Genomic DNA, 19,495 nt, shown 5'->3' with positions numbered 1-19,495 from the left:
TTTGCCTTTTGTTGATGCCAGTTATGATTGAAAGTGTGCTGGGACCCTGCTAACCAGGCCCCAGCGTCAGGGTTCTTTCCCTAACCTGTACCTTTTTCCCAAAATAGGCACAGCCCTGGCACCCAGATAAGTCCCTTGTAAATGGTACCCCTGGTACCAAGGGCCCTGATGCCAGGGAAGGTCCCTAAGAGCTGCAGCATGTATTATGCCACCCTGGGGACCCCTCACTCAGAGGGAACAAGAGCCACCGGTAGGTGACTCTCATGATTGTCAGCGACTATGACCTGGTGGAATGTATTAGGGACTATCTTTTCTGTTGACACCAGTTGACTTGACAGTAGAAATACTGGCTCCTGTGTCACGCAGAGCCTTCACCCTTTGCCCATCAATGGTGACCCACTGCCTATACTTGGAAGTATTGGCAGGCATGTTGGCTTTAGGCACCATCTCCTTATCTCCCAGGGATACTAGGGACACCTCTGTCTGTCCCCCAAGGCTAACTGGGACTGTCTTCCCCCGAGCGCTTCACTAGCCAACCCAGGTGTCTGTCCTCCAGTGGTGGACTGTGCTCTCTTGGAACACCGGGAGTCGCCCTTAGAGTGTCCATGCTGGTAGCACTCTAACCATTTGGGGATGAACTTCCCTAACTTCTTATCGAAGTACCCTGGTTTCTTCCCAAACCTAGAAGAGGAATGGTTACCACCCCCCCTTGGGAATTGTTTTGGGGGCATTTTGAGAGTTCCTAATCTTTAAGTTTTTCTACCCCCTCTTTCTTCTGTTGGGAACCCTGGCCACCTTTGTGGGTATCCCCCCTAGATGTGTTTCTGGACACTCTGGTGCTAACCCAGAGGTCCGCCTCCTCATCAAGCTTCCTGGGATCAGTCAGCTTACTATCTACTAAGTCCTGGCGCAACTCTGTAAAAGAAATACTGAGCATATGCTCTCTCAGAATCAAATCATATAACCCTTTGTAATCATTTACTTTGCTGCCCTGCACTCATCCATACAGTGCCTTATTGGAGAAATCAAAACAGTCTACCCAAGTCTGTGTGGAAAGTTTGGTGCTGTCCCTAAAGATCTGATGGTATTTCTCAGGGGTCAGCCCAAACTTGGCCAATAATGCGGCTTTCATGAGTGCATAGACATTCTGATCATGTGGATCTAGTGTAAGTAGTGTGTCCTTCCCCACTGCTGGTACATAAAACCACAAGGCCGCCCCCCATTGCTCCTCAGAGGTCCCACGGGCCCTTAGTGCGACTTCATAGGCAGCCAACCACTTGTCAATGTCATCTCCCACCACATAACTTGGCACCACATTCTTCGGTATAAAAACCTTTTTCTCCCCAACAGGTCCTGCTTGTATGCTGCCACCATCACTGCTGGACTCAGACTGTCTCACCTTGATCTCCAGCTCCTTGCGACTCAGTTCATGAGCCAACAAAAGTTTCTTTTCAGCCAAGGCTCTCTCAGCTTCAATCTGCTTGGCTGCTCTCTCAGCTTCAGCCTGTTTGGCCTCTTTCTCTGCCCTCCTTTCCTCCTGTTGAACTTCAATTTTCAATCTTGCCATTTGCAATTGAAATTCCCTCTTCTCTCTCCTTTCCTCTGCGGTCGGGCCCTAATCAGAGACACTGCTCCCTGGTTTGGCAGGGGGCACAAATGCAGTGGTAACTTCATGCACTGATGGCAAAAAATCCTCTGAGGGGCCATCCTCTGGACCTTCCTCCTCAACATTCTTATCAGAATGGGCTTCTGCGCCGTTTGGAATTCCTCCTTTCTGGAGGCTTTCTGGGTAGGTACTCCCACATCCCTGCAGAACTCCTTCAGCTGTATAACAGTGTAGGTCTCCAGCATGGCCAGATCAAAATCTTCATATCCTGTTTGAGACCCAGCCAGAGACATGTTGAATGAGGGTTTTAGTTAAAAAAGTGTCAGGAAAAATGAAATTTCAGAAAAAGATAATAAATCAAGTTGATGTTCAACAGTGTTTAGGTAGTGAATACTTAGCTACTGTATGTCACTGCACAAATACAAGTCCTATCCTCACCGCTGATCACCAATTTTAAAAATGGGGTCTTTGTTTGGCAGTCAGGTTACCCTGTGCCCATGCAAGGACCCTCACTCTAGACAGGGTAAGTCACACACAATCCAAATTATCCTGCGCCCACCCGCTGGTAGCTTGGCACTGAGCAGTCAGGCTTAACTTAGAAGGCAATGTGTTAAGTATTTGTGCAATAAATCATGCAATAACACAGTATAGCACCACAAAAATACACCACACAGTGTTTAGAAAAATATATAATATTTATCTGATAAGATGCAGGTCAAAATGATTAAAATGCAATAAGTATATGTTGAGATATCACTGTAAAAGTGATATAAAGTGTCCTAAGTCTTTTAAAAGCAATAAATGTCTTTCAAGCACAAAGTACCTGGTTCGTGTGCAAAATCTCCACAAAGAACCCCAGAGGAGGAGATGCATGGAAGCAAAGGGGCGTGCGTTGATTTCTCGGGCTGCACACGGTGATGTGTCGTTTAGTTTTCACGCAGGGACGGCTGTGCATCGATTTCCGGCGCTCGGTCGACGATCCTCTTTGGGTTGCAGGATTTTTGGACGCCCCAGGGACGATGCGTGGATTTACTGCACTCGCAGGACGAAGTCACAGGAGCTGCATTGATTTGGTGGGCGTTGTGTCACAATTTCTACCGCATGGCAGGCACTGCGTCGATTCCTCTCTTGAAGTCGGGGTCGGGCTGCTTCATTCCGGCTCGGCTGTATGTCGATCCAGTGGGCCGTGCGTCGAATTTCCAATCGCCCTGCTGGGGCTGCGTCGATCTTCTCGATGCGAAGTCGGGATGCGTCATTCCGGTTCCACGTGCGGGGAATTTTTCACCGTTGTGCAGGCTGTGCATCGAATTTCACAGCACAATGAGTCCTTCTTGTAGAGATGAAGTCTTTTTGGTCCTGAGACTTCAGGTGACCGGAGGCAAGCTCTATCCAAGCCCTTGAAGAGCACTTCTTCACCCAAGCCAGAGAGCAGCAAGGCAGCAGGGTAACAGCAAGGCGGCAGTCCTTCACAGAAAGCAGTCAGGGCAGCCAGGCAGTTCTTCTTGGCAAGATGCAGATTCTGGTTCAGGTTCTCTTCTCCAGGACGTATCTGAGCTGCTAGGGGCAGAGGCCCTGTTTAAATACCCAAATGTGCCTTTGAAGTGAGGGAGACTTCAAAGAGTGGCTTAGAGGTGCACCAGGTCCCCTTTAAATCCTGTCTGCCAGGTTCCCTGTAGGGGGTGTGGCAGTCCTTTGTGCGAGGGCAGGCTACTGTCCTTTGACATGCAAGTGTCAGGCCCTCCACCCTCCCAGCCCAGGAAGAGCCATTCAAAATGCAGATGTATGCAAGTGAGGCAGAATATCCTGTGTTTGGGGTTGTCTGAGTGAATGCACAAGGGAGCTGTCAACTAAACCCAGCCAGACGTGTATTGTAAGGCACAGAAAAATGTAAGTGCAGAGAAATGCTCACTTTCTAAAAGTGGCATTTATAAAATAGTAATATTAAATCCAACTTCACCAGTCAGCAGAATTTTGTATCACCATTTTGGCCATACAAAAAATGACCTTCCTACTCCTTTCAGATCAGCAGCTACCACTCAAACAATATGTAAGGGTAGCCCCAGTGTTAGCCTATGAAGGGAGCAGGCCTCACAGCAGTGTACAAACGAATTTAGGAGTTTTACACTACAAGGTACTTGAATGTGGAGTTAAGACTAGTATATACACTTTTCTCAATATTTTATTTTTGTCTTCGATACTTAAAAACTAAATATTGAGATAAAACTATGTTTACAAGTATTCCTCCTGCATGGGCATGTATTAAACGTGTGATATGAATGGCAGTAATGCTGGAGGAGAATCTCACAAATTAAATGCGTTTTAACAGAGGAATGATAGGCAGGTAATGTTTATGTAGAGTTTGTAGCTACTTTTGCATTTTTCATTTAGTGTTCTGTAAAAACCATTTGATTCGTTTTGCTGTGATGACATTGGCGGATCATGTTTGCGTGTCAACTGTGGCATCCTCCTTATTGCTTACTAGTTGCTGTGGTACATAACTCTCAGTTTTCAAATGCTCTTGGATGCTGGACCTGGCTATAGGGCCTCATTTATATATTGGAAAGGAGGGAATTCCCATTCATAGCTGACGGAGTTCCCTCTTCACCAAAATAATTGTCCATACGCCCAATTTAAATTCAGGCAGACAATAGTTTGAAGACAGCAGTGACTACAGAGCAAAAGCCATCAGAAGTTTGGCTGCATCTCTGCCTACCTAATTTAGATGGGCAGACATAGAGCCTTTTAGCAATGATTGTCACTCCCAGGAAAAACCTGGAGGTAAGAGGCAATGAAAAGTGCTCAATGCTCCACTCACCATGGGAGGAAATTCTCAAAGCGAGAGGGGCATTGTTGTTTTTTTCATTTTGAAATGAAAAATCCCGCTTTGGGTTTTTCTTTTTGAAAATAAAAAAATGTAAATTTAATGTACAGCTTGATCATGTTGATGGAGCTGTTTATCAAAATTACAATGCATTAGCAGGAACTGCTCTGATGGCAGTTCCTGTCAATGCTGCTAATATCCACTGGGGGAGTGGGCATTACAAAATTTGGTAGGTGGCACCTCTGTTAGGGAGATGAAGTAATTTATTTAATTTCCCTGGCAGAGGACAGGCCATCTGTCAAATGTTAAATCAGGCCTATAGTCTCTTTGAGATCCCAAGTCTTTACACTTCGGAAGTGCAATAATGGTCTTCTGTTATAAGTGTGCGGTCTATTCTGCATGCACAAACTTTGGATTAATAGTGCCCAGAAATGGCTAATTGTGTACAGTGCACTATGTGACCACTTAATGTTGTATATAGGTAATGCATTGAATGCATGAAGGTAGTGCATGGTGTGGATGAATGGTGTGCATGCGCAAAGTGGATGTCTAGCCCAGGTGGATGAAGGAATGTCTACAAAGTTAGGGGCATATTTATACTTGTTTTGTGCCAAACTTGCATCAATTTTGTCTGCGCAAATTCGGTGCAAAACTAACTCCATATTTATACTTTGGCGCTAGACCAAAGTTATGGAGTTAAAGTAATTTTTTGGACGTGGAAACCTACCTTGCATTAATGAGATGCAAGGTAGGCGTTCCCATGCAAAAAATGACACTATGGCCTTAGCGCCATATTTATCCACCGTGCTAAAATCACACACGGGGGAGGAGGGGTCAAATATTGGTGAAAACTTGCTTTGCACCATTATTTAACAACTGTGTCAGGGCAGGCGTTAGGGGACCTGTGGGCCTATTTCCATGGTGGAACACCATGGGAATAAGCCCACAAGGGCCCTCCCCAGGCCCCAGGGACACCACCACCCACACCAGGGGGACAGCGGAGGATGGGCGACACCATCCCAGGTAAGTATAGGTAAGTACAGGTAAGCATTTTTATTTTAAAAGTGCAATTGGGGGCCCTGAAATGCCCCCCCCTACATGGCACTGGGTGCAATGGCCTTGCCCAGGGGACCCTTGTCCCCTGTGCTGGTCATTTGGGTGGTGGGCATGACTCCTGTCTTTTCTAAGACAGGGATCATATGGAATGGATGGTTTTACGTCAGAAAATGATGCAAGTCATTTTTGTTTACTCTAACCTGCCTAACGTCATTTTTTAGTGCAAAACCCCTTTCTCCCATACCGGCACCCCTACCTGGCTAACGTAACTTTTTTTTACATTAGCCTACCCTTTGCGCCGCCTTGCACCATTCATTAAATATGGTGCTTGGCTGGTGCTCAAGAATGGTGCAAGCCGATGCAAAACTGCAGTTTTGCACCAAAAAGTATGAATATGCCCCTAAGTATCCACAATCTCTAACTGACATGGCTAAATACCTTTTTGGATTTGTAGATATAGATTAGATTAATTAGTGGATTATTTATTTTTTGAGCCACATGTTCGTGAATTATTCAAAATATAAACAGATGGAAGACAGTTCTGTTATGGATGATGTTGATATAAATACACCTTTTTGGACCACATTAATTTCTAATAAAAACTTTCTGCTCTTTTATGAACACGCAGTTGGATCAAGAAGCCTTCCTTGGATATCTCCAGACAATCTTTGGATTCAGCAGGTAATGTGCATTTATTAGATCTTAATTCAGCAGATCATTTTTAAAGAAATGGTTAAGTTCCGTTCTTTCCCTGTGCTGGCATACTTTGGGCTGCCAAGTGCATGGTCAGCCTTGAGCCATAGTGCAAGGAGACATGCATTATAGTCAAGATAGTGTTTGTGCAGGAAGGGGTACCTTGGAGGCTCTTTCAATGTTATATGTGTGCTGCAGGATGGAGCACACATGCAAAGAGGAAATAACAAGGAGAAAAAACAATATTTTTCCTTCTTAAACGAGCCTTATGCAGGTGCTGCATTTTGGAGCAAACTCATGTCTATTACTCTTGGTAAATATGGATTTTAGCCAAAATCCAAGTGCGGGTACACAGGTACCACCAATGAAATGTCTCCAGGATGCAACATAAAGCAGGGCAGTGCAATGTACTGCTTTGTGTACTTTTCTTTTATAAAGCACCATGAATTGAAATTTGCTTGGACTTATAAATATCAAAATATCTGTTGAGTCGGGCTGCATCAAAAAAGGGATGCAAATGTGATGCAACCTCTCCAAAAATCTGGTCATCACCTTCTCAATAGGAAAATCCTGGGAATTCTAGGCAATGATACATCATTATTTTGTTGTGTACTACCAGTTTGTGGTTTGTGTGTAGCTCTAATCCCCCAAAAAATTTAAATGGTTAACAGTGCAATAACACCTCCAGATCCATCTAATTTAATCTGATGTACATTTGTTGTATTTAGTTATATTACACTCACCAATCACCCTTGTAAGAAATTGGGTTATTATTTGAGAGGAGGACCCACAAACAGTCACTATTTCAACCTGTGCCTAACTCTCTGGTTGCTTGCCACAAAAGTACTAAGGTATAATTTATAGGCAATGTGTGAAGTATTTATATAGTACTAAAACAATAATAAATTAACAAATCACAGCACAAGAAAAAACCCAAACCAAATCTGGAAAATAGAGTACACTTAATGAATAAAATGACAGCATGGTGAGTAGAACCAAAGTTATGAATTTTTAATGTTTTTGGTAAAAATAGCACCAAAAGGCACAAAGCGGCACTTGGGGTTATCTGATCACACCAACTAATGGAAAGTCACAAGTTGAGACTGACAGGGATGGAGCATGGGTTAGATACATAGACCAGGCTAATTACACTGAAGAGTTACCTTCTCAAGTCTGGCGTGAAGGGTTCCTTTCATTTTCGTTAGGGCCGTATGGAGCAGGTCGGATGTTATGGATAGTCATCGCTGTAGCACAAAGAGCAGGTTGGGCATCACTGAAGTTCAATGCTGGAGCGTGCAGAGCCACTCAAGCGGCCCAGACATTTGCTGCTGTAGCTTCACGTAGACAGTCGTTGCAGGCTGTCTTGGCCGTAGCATTAAACACAGCTCTTGTTTTGTCAGTCATCATGAACGGTCACTGTTGATGGGAAGAGTAGGGATCGCTGCAACCTCACATTGGTGGTCATTGCGAGTGGCAGAATCTTGGCGCAAACGGGCCCTCTCACATCCGTGAGGAGCACAAACTTCAGGATTTCCATATCCTTTTGGAGGAGCTCTTACTGAAGCCAGCCGCCCAGGGTTCAATACCCAAGGATTAGGACTCATTCCAAGAAGGGGCCATCAGCAAAGCTTGAGTAGGTCCCGACATGTCTAGTCACAGTTGTGCAGTTGTAGTGATGCTTCTAAAAGCATCCCTGTAGCTCACACAGGAGGTCAGCCAACTGGTCCTTGAAGTCACTTTGGGGAGCCTTGGATCAAGCCAAGCAAGTCCAATCTCCTTCCTCAGGTGTCAAGGTAGTTCTTCAAACAGCAGTCCTTCTTCTGAACCTTCCACAGATCCAGGAGTGTTCTGATTTGGGGACTGAGAGTGCCACCTTTTATCCCCAGTGCATGCCTTTAGGTGGGGATGTGTCTCCTTCCTTCTTTCAGAGCGTATTACAAACTGCCTAGGTGGCCAAAGCATGAGCAGGGCTGGTGGCAGGCTCCTTTGTGTGTGTTGGAGGCAAAGCCCTTTAAAGTGTAAGTGGGGCTAGTTACAACTCTGCTCTCACTTACCCTGTCATGATGGCTCTTCTTCCCCACAACTAGGCTCCTTTGTCTCACTGTCTGGTAGTATTACACATCCTCAGCAAAGTCATGTGGCCCATCTACAGGCAGAAAGGCACAGTTGATTGGATGATGAAAATGTCACTTTCTAATAGTGGCATTTCTATAATTGTAACTTAAAATCCAACTTCACCACTAAAGTTGGATTTGAAATTACAATTTAATAGAGACCAAGAAATATATTTCTACCTCCTTCCAATCCAGAGTTACCACGTATTCAATGTAATAAGGCACCTCAGTGTAAATCTATAGGAGAAGTAGGCCTTACAACAATGAAAAACAACGTTAGGAGTTTTTTCTGGGAGTGGGTGGTAAACTCTGCTCTGCTGGTGGAGTTTGTGGAGTTTTGCCACTCTGCACTCCACTTGGAGCATGAAGTGTGGCAAAAACTCTGCCAAATGGCACGTGGTAGAGTTTCCCTCCACTCTCACCCCTTACAAAAACCTTTCACGGTCAGAAAACACAAGAGGATCTGATCGGCCATCTGAACCACACAAGGCATCTAATATACACTATTTGAACCAACATTGTTCATCAAATCAGCTCCTTAATGAATACAGTGCACCCAGACTATCCGACCACTTCATGGTAAACATATGTACCGTCTAACTGGCTCTCATAATAACTACTGAGAGTATCCAAACGGCCCATGAAATAACCACACATAAATTAACCAATCTTTCTTTAATAAGCTCCTGTAGACTACCTGATCAGCTCTCTTTATATACACAAACGCCTAATGGTATTCATACTGTCTTAAAGCCAGGAGATGACATTCAAGCGCCAATCCAGATATCCTTGAAGCATGTACCTTGGATAATTTAGTTTTGTTAATTTTTCACTGGTCATGCTGTTATCCAACAAACGATGATTTGGCAAAGCATACCTAATGCAAGCTACTGGGACTACAAATGACCTCTTACTGGCTCCTTGCTGGTGAATTTATGGACATTTAGAAGATTACTGCCTTTGTCCCTCAGACTTCTTTCTGGTATGCAATAGCTGTTCAGTACCTAGCATTAAACTGCACAGATAGCTCCTCCTTCAGGAGCAACAAGACATAAATACCTAGAGTGCCTCCACCAATAACAACAAGTATTGGCAGTTCAGGGACCCCCCTGCAAAGCAAACAGTGCACATTCCGATGGTGCTTGGCCCCCCTCTGTGCGACGGCATTTGCCTTGGCTCCAGGTGGGGCCGAGACCAAAGCCACCGCACAGTTTCTACTGCCTAGAGTTTTCATTGGTGGTTTTCGTATAAATAAAATGTGTTTAAAAAAAAAAAAGTCAGACTTTCTGCATTGGCAGACCTCACAATTCATCCATTTGAACGGCATGTTTATTTGACTTACAACAAGGGACCTTTCAAGTGCCTTTTGGAATTTATCTATAAAATTAAAGGCAATCAGATGAAATGAAAAATAAACCAGCCACACTGAAACGATTTTGATACATTCTTGCAATCTAACATGAAACATTTTTAAAGAAAGAAATGCATAATGTGTTTAAATTCTGAACACTACATGTACGTCTAATGAAGAAAATTAAGAACGGTATGTCTAATGCGTGCAAGCATGCGGCAGCAACCAGGGTTGACAAATTTCTTGGTTTTCAATAAACACCATGGTTCTAACCTCTGGATTTCAGTTAAAAAACACCCATTCTGGAAGTTGCAGCATTTGTTTCTTCTATTTGGCCTACATGGAGGAACAAAGCCGGAAAACAACAAATTCCTGGAGTAAATGTATGTAATTCATTGTAAATGGAATATATGCCAGATTTAAATTTGATATAGGTTTATACAGATTCATCGTGGAGTTACAAATATTTGCTTGCAGTGTGACATGTGTGTGCTTAATCAAAAGATTGTAATGACATGCAGTGTGCCAATAAAAGTGTTCACTCCAGAGAGGGCAGGCTTTCATAGGCTTGCAGACTGAATTCTTCCATAACCCAGTAGAAGAAGAGATTATTTTTCCAATGAGAAAGGAAGGATTCCATGGACAATCACAGTAGCCCTACCATGACTGCATGTCCTGGACAACAGGGGTACATTGTAGGCGACCATGGCAGCGGAATCTACTCATACGTCAGTCTCTCCATCTGTCCCTCTGTCTGTCTGACAAGCCCATGCATCTTTGTGTTTCATGTCATACTCTGTCTCATTCTCGTAGGTGACTAAGGGGGTTATTCCAACTTTGGAGGAAGTGGTAATCCGTCCCAAAAGTGACGGTAAAGTGACGGATATACCACCAGCCGTATTACGAGTCCATTATATCCTATGGAACTCGTAATACGGCTGGTGGTAAATCCGTCACATTTGGGACGGATTACCACCTCCTCCAAAGTTGGAATAACCCCCTAAATGTCTGGATATCTCTGCACATGGTTACATATAGGTTTGATGGTTTGCGTGCATGAGCATCTATATACCTGTGCAAGGGTGCTTGTATGTCTGTTGGTCTGTGCATGGACTTCACATTGATATATGTTTGCTTGAGGATATGTGGGTGGGGTGACTTTTTTGTGTCGTTGTGTCTCTGTGATTATACATGAAAGTTGGCATGCATGTGTCTATAAGCATGCTCTATGTCAATGTGGATGAGAATGCTTTGTGCCCCTGTTTGCATGTTCTATACAAAAGTCAAGACGTTTGGCTTTGTACATTTTGTTACTAATGCTGATTTTCTTTTTGTATTTAGATTGGGAGAACCAGAGGAATGTGCCGGCATAGTGTCCTTTCTCCTCTCATCGGATGCCTCTTACATCACTGGTGAAATCATAGTGGTTGGGGGTGGGTACAGATCAAGAATATGAAACAGACAACTATCATCATTCTAACTTTCCCTGCACGTATGAGGAATATATTGGTCTACCCGACTACCGCCTATAATCCCAAAGGGCTTCTTTATACACTTCCAGGAACAATATTCAGCATTGTTTTCATCACTAAGTATGAGCACTTAATAACTGACTAAAATAAATCAAAATTGGGCAACAGAAAAACCTGCAAGAGATCGCATGCCTTTGTCGTAAATTGTGGTTTATATTTGACCTGCCTTCCATGCCAGGGCAAAATAGATCATATTTTTAAAACTGAGTACTGAGAGCTTGATTTAAAGTTTGACAGATGGAATAGTGTCCCTTAGGTTAACAGAGGTCATTACCTCAGTCATCCCAAGGGTGCTCTGCCCATGACATTTGGAGATGACTGCTGGTCCTGCGTTCATCTATGTACATTCAAAGAAATCACTGTTATGGTACTAAGAATTTGGTGTAGGGCTGCAATCGGCTTTGACGACCATACATCAAACTATTGACATTATTTGGTTTTTCAAAAAAACAAACTTCCAAGGTGGGAGTTTGTTTTTGTAAAACATAAAAACTAATGCCCCCCACACCTACTGAGTTTTCTCCCAGGATGTGGGGATGGTTACTGATTTTTCTTTTTTTTAATAAACTTCTTTTTATTGATTGTTTACATTTCATAAAAACAACATTACTTAATGTGACACGTCTTTGAGCCACTTCGCACCCTTCTCCATTCAATGAATACACAGAGCAATGCCTAGTCCCCGCACAGGTCCCTCCAATACTACGAAGTTCATCCACAGCATTTTCCAAGGCCCTCGGATTTATACCACCCCCAGTCTCTTTCCGATCCTCCCGCACCTGGGGAAGTTAGTCCCCATTTCTGTATTCTTGCCACGGGCCTTATACTTCTCAAATTTCCTCTGCCAATCTCTGACTTTGTAGACTGATTTCTCTGCCAGCATACACCAGTCCATGTTGGTCGCCTATTGTTCCACAGTTGGGGTATTTCTGCGGTCCCACACTATGGCCCTCATTCTGACCCTGGCGGTCGGTGATAAAGCGGCGGCCAACCCGCCAACAGGCCGGCGGTCCAAAATATGCAATTCTGACCCTGGCGGGAACCGCCAACACAGCCCGCCGCATTAACACTCCGCCCGCCACGGCGGAACAAACAAACAGCGCGGCGGTCCCCGCCAACAGCCAGGCGGCAGACAATGTACCGCCCACCCTATCACGACCCACCAATCCGCCACCTTTTCCGGGGCGGGAGCACCGCCGATAAAAACACGGCGGAAACAGACTACGAACGGGAAAACGCTCACCTCCACATACACCACGCGAGATTCCGGCAGTATGGAACCCGAGTTGCAGGTCATCCCCGCACTCCTATACCTGCTCCTGTACCAGGAGCACGCCCGGCGGCGCGGAAGACATCGGTGAGTACTGCACCTACGACACAGGGGAGGGAAAAGATTACCGGCACACACCCACCCACCCACACCCACTACAACACACACATCAATGCATTCCCACAGATCACTGTCACAACCCACAAACCCCCCCCTTCCGAAATAATGCAAAGACCAAAAGAAGAGATCTCAAACGGGCAGATATATTGAAAAATGGACAGCAGTAATCCAAATAAATAAATAAACTATGTACAAAATATATACAGCTACTAAATGTAGTCCAACCACTGTCCGTGGACCACAGGGGTCCTGAGCAAAGGGGCAAGGCCCAGTCCCACGACAAGAACTCCACGGAGAGAACACTGCAGGGGCATCAGAAAGAAAAAAGGACAGGCACCTCAGGGGGAAGGGAAGGGGGGGCACCTCAGCCACTTGAGTACACGACGCCAGATCCACGAGGGGACTCCATGACTACTGGCCCATCCTGGGGAGAGCAAAGCCACAGTCCAAACAGTCCATACAGTGGGTGGCCTGCCCACTGGGCCATCCTGGGGAGAGCAAAGCCACAGTCCAAACAGTCCATACAGTGGGTGGCCTGCCCACTGGGCCATCCTGGGGAGAGCAAAGCCACAGTCCATACAGTCCATACAGTGGGTGGCCTGCCCACTGGGCCATCCTGGGGAGAGCAAAGCCACAGTCCAAACAGTCCATACAGTGGGTGGCCTGCCCACTGGGCCATCCTGGGGAGAGCAAAGCCACAGTCCATACAGTCCATACAGTGGGTGGCCTGCCCACTGGGCCATCCTGGGGAGAGCAAAGCCACAGTCCAAACAGTCCATACAGTGGGTGGCCTGCCCACTGGGCCATCCTGGGGAGAGCAAAGCCACAGTCCATACAGTCCATACAGTGGGTGGCCTGCCCACTGGGCCATCCTGGGGAGAGCAAAGCCACAGTCCAAACAGTCCATACAGTGGGTGGCCTGCCCACTGGGCCATCCTGGGGAGAGCAAAGCCACAGTCCAAACAGTCCATACAGTGGGTGGCCTGCCCACTGGGCCATCCTGGGGAGAGCAAAGCCACAGTCCATACAGTCCATACAGTGGGTGGCCTGCCCACTGGGCCATCCTGGGGAGAGCAAAGCCACAGTCCAAACAGTCCATACAGTGGGTGGCCTGCCCACTGGGCCATCCTGGGGAGAGCAAAGCCACAGTCCAAACAGTCCATAACAGACTCCACTGCCACTGGAGGAGGCATGTTGGCCAGAGGACATCCTGCAGCCCTGCCCGAGACAGATCCTGCCCTGCCACGTCTGCCAAAGGGCCAGCGGTTCCTGCCTGGAAGGGCCCAGTTCAGCGGTTCTTGCCTTGAAGGGCCCAGTTCAGCGGTTCTTGAGACGGCGGTCCCCAGCGGAGCGGTGCTGGAGACGGCGGGGCCCAGTTCAGCGGTTCTTGCCTTGAAGGGCCCAGTTCAGCGGTTCTTGAGACGGCGGTCCCCAGCGGAGCGGTGCTGGAGACGGCAGGGCCCAGTTCAGCGGTTCTTGCCTTGAAGGGCCCAGTTCAGCGGTTCTTGAGACGGCGGTCCCCAGCGGAGCGGTGCTGGAGACGGCGGGGCCCAGTTCAGCGGTTCTTGCCTTGAAGGGCCCAGTTCAGCGGTTCTTGCCTTGAAGGGCCCAGTTCAGCGGTTCTTGCCTTGAAGGGCCCAGTTCAGCGGTTCTTGAGACGGCGGTCCCCAGCGGAGCGGTGCTGGAGACGGCGGGGCCCAGTTCAGCGGTTCTTGCCTTGAAGGGCCCAGTTCAGCGGTTCTTGAGACGGCGGTCCCCAGCGGAGCGGTGCTGGAGACGGCGGGGCCCAGTTCAGCGGTTCTTGCCTTGAAGGGCCCAGTTCAGCGGTTCTTGAGACGGCGGTCCCCAGCGGAGCGGTGCTGGAGACGGCGGGGCCCAGTTCAGCGGTTCTTGCCTTGAAGGGCCCAGTTCAGCGGTTCTTGCCTTGAAGGGCCCAGTTCAGCGGTTCTTGAGACGGCGGTCCCCAGTGGAACGGTGCTGGAGACGAAGGGGCCCAGTTCAGCGGTTCTTGCCTTGAAGGGCCCAGTTCAGCGGTTCTTGAGACGGCGGTCCCCAGCGGAGCGGTGCTGGAGACGGCGGGGCCCAGTTCAGCGGTTCTTGCCTTGAAGGGCCCAGTTCAGCGGTTCTTGCCTTGAAGGGCCCAGTTCAGCGGTTCTTGAGACGGCGGTCCCCAGCGGAGCGGTGCTGGAGACGGCGGGGCCCAGTTCAGCGGTTCTTGCCTTGAAGGGCCCAGTTCAGCGGTTCTTGAGACGGCGGTCCCCAGCGGAGCGGTGCTGGAGACGGCGGCCATTCTATGGCCAACTGCTCATTGCCTGGTGGTGCCCTCCTGGGCAGCGGGGATGGTGCTCCTTCAATGCCCACCTGGGCTGTGGGTGGTGGGGCCCTTCTGGCCAGCTGGGCTGGGTCCTCCCTGGGCAGCGGCTATGGGGGTGGTGGGCTCTGCCGGGGCAGCTGTGCCGGTTCCTCCCGGGGCAGCGGCTATGGGGGTTGCGGGCTCCTCCTGGGCAGCTGTGACGGGTCCTCCATGGGCAGCAGGCCTGCTGCCTGACTTCTCCGCCTTGCTGCCCTTGCCCTCCTTAGTCGGGAGTCTGTGGCCCTTTCCTCCCTTTGGAGCTGTGGCTGTTGACGGTGGCTGGTTAGTGTCCTGGGGGGATATCGAATCCGGGCTCCGGCGGCGGCCCTTCCGCCTTCTGCTCCTCTTCCCAGGGGGTGGGCTGGCTGTCCCCTTGCTGCTGGGCGAAGATCCAGACCTGCGGGCTGGTGGGCTCCAATACCCCTGCACCCTTGTCAAGGGGGCTGCAGGGCTGGTGGTGGCTGAGGTGCTCTTTTTACCGAGACGAGAAGGAGGGGGGGGCTCAGGGTCAGGAAAGAAGGTAGCAGTAGAGAGATAGATTTTCTTGGGACAATGGAGAGTGGTAGGTACAGTGGGTATGGGAGTGGAGGGAGAGGATGTGGTTGTAGGCGAGACAAGTTTGCTGTCTTTGGGTGCAGGTGCAGGAGCGGGAGGCTGTCGTGAGGTGGATGGCTGTTGGGTGGGTGGGTGGCTGCGTTTGTGTGGTGTGGAAGAGGGGGTGACAGACACAGTGGGAGAGGACACAGGGGACGTGTAAATGGCAGTGGGGGTGGTGACTGCACATGTGCGGACTGGAGTGGAGGGTATGCTGGTGATGGAAACACTGGCTGATGGTGAGGTGAATGAAGGTGTGAGTGTAGACGTCACAGGGAGGGAGGAGGGAGACGAGGAGGTGGGGGTCACAGAGGTGGTAGTGACTGTTGGCATGTCTGCATCGGAATGTTGCTTGTGTGAATGTCTGCGTGATCTGTGGTGCTTATGTTTGGATGAGCTGCTCTTGGGTGTTGAGGTGTGTGCAGGCTGGTCTGATGGTGTGGGTGGGACAGGCAGAGGAACAGGAGACTGGGAGGAGGGAGTTAGTAGAGGGAGGCAGGAGACAGGGACAATGGCTGCCGTCAGTGCTGAGGCCAGAGCCTGGAACGATCGCTGATGGGCAGCCTGACCCGAATGAATGCCAGACAAACAAAAAGGGGGGGGGGGGAGAGAGAAATAAAGAGATTTTGAGTACATGGATCACCAGTACAGTTAGCGGACATGACAGACACAGATGCCCCCTGCACTAAGTTGCGCACTTGGGGTCCGCTACGCATTCCGTGGAACATGCTCTACACGCCTAGAGTTGACAACTGCACCCATGGATGACACGGCCCAGGGATGGCTGTACTGACACACTACTGAGGGTGGTGGCTGGGGACACAGGGGCTTACGGGGGTGCCCAGCCTACAGATATCGCCCTGGCCTAGGGGGACCCCCAGCCCTCCTCCCCCACCCAGACACCTCCACTGCGCGACAACAGAGTAGATAATGCTTGTACTCACCCCCTTGTGTCTGCTGTGCTGCCCTCACGCGCCCATCCAAATCAGGGTAGGCCACCGCCAGGATCCGGAACATCAGGGGGGTCAGTTGACGGCAGGCACCCCGCCTACGTTGGGAGGCCATCCCCAGCAGAGACTCGGCGGTCTTCTTGGTCCCGCGGCGGATGTCCTCCCACCTCTTGCAGCAGTGGGTGCCCCGTCGATGGTGGACCCCCAGGGTCCGGACTTCCTTGGCGATGGCACGCCAAATCCCGATCTTCTCATGGGCGCGGACCTATGTGACACGTACAGGGAGGGAGAAATACCACGTTCAAGTTTGTCTGCATTTTCGTTGCCAGTGGCCCAACGCCCCCCATCCCCGCCAGGCCCCCCGCCAGGCCCAACATGCCCCCCATCCCCGCCAGGCCCCCCGCCAGGCCCAACATGCCCCCCATCGCCGCCAGGCCCCCCGCCAGGCCCCCCGCCAGGCCCAACATGCCCCCCATCCCCGCCAGGCCCAACATGCCCCCCATCCCCGCCAGGCCCCCCGCCAGGCCCCCCGCCAGGCCCAACATGCCCCCCATCCCCGCCAGGCCCCCCGCCAGGCCCAACATGCCCCCCATCCCCGCCAGGCCCCCCGCCAGGCCAAACATGCCCCCCATCCCCGCCAGGCCCCCCGCCAGGCCCAACATGCCCCCCATCCCCGCCAGGCCCCCCGCCAGGCCCAACATGCCCCCCATCCCCGACAGGCCCCCAGCCAGGCCCAACATGCCCCCCTTCACCGCCATGCCCCCCGCCAGGCCCCCCGCCAGCCCCAACATGCCCCCCATCCCCGCCAGGTCCCCAGCCAGGCCCCCAAGCCAGCCAGTGGCCCCAAATCCATATTGAATTAAACTCACTTGTTGGTCTGGAGGACCGTAGAGTAGCGCATACTGGGGGAGGACCCCATCCACAAGTTTCTCCAACTCCTCTCCAGTGAAGGCAGGGGCCCTTTCCCCAGTCGCAGCAGCCATTGTCCCTTCCAGACCGAGGTCACAGCAACACTTGCAGTATAGGTCCTCTCCTGTGAAAGTTCAAGTCGCAAGTGGATAAGTAGATAGGAAATGGCGGTCACGTCCGCGGCGGTGCGTACCGCGGCGGTGCGTACCGCCACCGCCGGCGCCCTTCGCCATTGGCTCCTGAAACCCATAGGCTTCAATGTTAACCAATGCGGCTTCGCGCCGCGGTCTTCGACCGCCGACCGCCGCAGTGTGCCGCGCCAGCGCATTGACCTCACATCCCATTGTCACACTTCACAGGTCAGGCAGCCGCCATTTCGAGGGTCCACATGGCTCCATTTCAACTGCGTCACACAGGCCTAGGCCTTGCATAGCCACTCAGACACGCCATTCACTGCATAGAGAATCGTTTACTGTGCAAGCTGTGAGTACATACCTGTGGGTTGCTTGACTCTGTGCTCCATGTTGTCCTTCCTAGGCACCGTCCGCTGGGTTTGGCGAGGAGACGGATGAATCCTCGCGTGTACCGACCGCTGGTGGTCCTGTCGACAATGGAAGAACGCCACATTATCCTGACCTACCGGCATGACCGTGCCACTATACATGAACTGTGTGCCCAGCTGGAGCCCGACCTGATGTCCCCCATCCGCCAACCCACAGGGATTCACCCTCTGGTGCAGGTCCTGTCAGTACTCCATTTCCTGGCAAGTGGGTCATTTCAGACAACAGTGGGAATTGCTTCTGGGATGTCTCAGCCCATGTTTTCGAAGGTGTTATCCAGAGTGTTGTCTGCCCTGATGAAATACGTGAGGAGCTACATCATTTTCCCTGAGGTGGGCGAATTGGCTACAGTGAAGGGTGATTTCTACGCCCTTGGACATATTCCCAACGTCATTGGTGCCATTGATGGGACCCATGTGGCTTTGGTTCCCCCAAGAGACAGGGAGCAGGTGTACAGGAACAGAAAAAGTTACCATTCCATGAACATCCAGGTGGTGTGTTTGGCTGACCAGTACATCTCGCATGTAAATGCCAAATTCCAAGGGTCAGTGCATGACACCTACATCCTGAGGAATAGCAGCATCCCTTACGTGATGGAACAGCTAGAGAGACACCGTGTATGGCTATTGGGGGACTCTGGGTACCCCAACCTGTCGTGGCTACTGACCCCAGTAAGGAATCCCCGGACCAGGGCAGAGGAACGGTACAATGAGGCCCATGGGCGTACTAGGAGGGTGATCGAACACACCTTTGGCCTCCTAAAGGCCAGGTTTCGGTGCCTGCATATGACAGGGGGATCCCTAATGTACTCACCTAAGAAGGTGTGTCACATCATCGTGGCCTGCTGCATGCTTCACAACCTGGCTTTGCGCCGCAGGTGCCTTTCCTGCAGGAGGATGGTCGAGACGGTGGTGTTGTGGCAGCTGTGGAACCTGTGGAGAGTGACGAGGAGGAAGACGACGGGGCTGAAACAGACAACAGGGACAGAATCATTGAACAGTACTTCCAATAGGACACAGGTAACAATTCAAACATAATTTAGTAAATGTAAACTACTCTCCTGCATCTCTGCTGCCTGTCTATTTGCCCCAGTGTATGATGACTGAGTTGTGGCTTTTCCCTCCCTATTTCAGATCTGGGGTCCCCACTACGAGTCCTGTGCTTCGTTTCCCCATGGACTACAGCTTTGTGGCAGCTGTTTGTTGACTTCACTATGTACAAGGACATATTTGCACTGTCATGTCAATTACAATATTTTGAAATCACAGCCAGACTCCAGATAGTTTTGTGCAAAATAGGTGTTTATTTCAGTGCTCAAAATGGGATGGGTGGTTTCAAGTGGGTGGGGGCTATGGTGAAGGAATGTCCATGGCAGAGTCCAGAGTAACAGTCACACAGGTGCATTGTCCAGAGGCCTGTGGAGAGATGGAGCATGGGCAGTTCAAGGATGGACAGGGTGACAATGTGGGACAGTGGGATGACATCAGGTGGTATCCTTTGCTGGCGGGGGTCTTGACATCCTACTCTGTCTTCTTGCGAGATCTCAGGGCCCTCTTGCGGGGTGGT

The 19,495-nt window shown here is 49.9% G+C and overlaps 1 protein-coding gene and 1 long non-coding RNA gene across 4 annotated transcripts in view; one reads left to right on the top strand and one right to left on the bottom strand.

The window, feature by feature from the left end:
- LOC138265363 (dehydrogenase/reductase SDR family member 4-like) overlaps nucleotides 1–11,286 on the top strand; it is a 129,709-nt gene extending 118,423 nt beyond the window's left edge. For all 3 annotated transcript variants that reach the window (XM_069213009.1, XM_069213007.1, XM_069213008.1), the window contains 2 exons: nucleotides 6,112–6,164; nucleotides 10,983–11,286. In XM_069213009.1, the coding sequence (XP_069069110.1) occupies nucleotides 6,112–6,164; nucleotides 10,983–11,097 (168 nt within the window). In that variant the 3' untranslated portion in view covers nucleotides 11,098–11,286. The remainder of the gene's footprint in view (nucleotides 1–6,111; nucleotides 6,165–10,982) is intronic.
- The window catches only part of LOC138265365 (uncharacterized), a 110,151-nt gene that overhangs the window by 61,433 nt on the left and 29,223 nt on the right, over nucleotides 1–19,495 (bottom strand). The window lies entirely within an intron of this gene.

The sequence above is a fragment of the Pleurodeles waltl genome, chromosome 11 (assembly GCF_031143425.1).
Source record: "Pleurodeles waltl isolate 20211129_DDA chromosome 11, aPleWal1.hap1.20221129, whole genome shotgun sequence".
Lineage (NCBI taxonomy): Eukaryota > Metazoa > Chordata > Amphibia > Caudata > Salamandridae > Pleurodeles > Pleurodeles waltl.
Note: the sequence above shows the minus strand (reverse complement) of the source record. Positions and strands in the feature narration are given on the sequence as shown.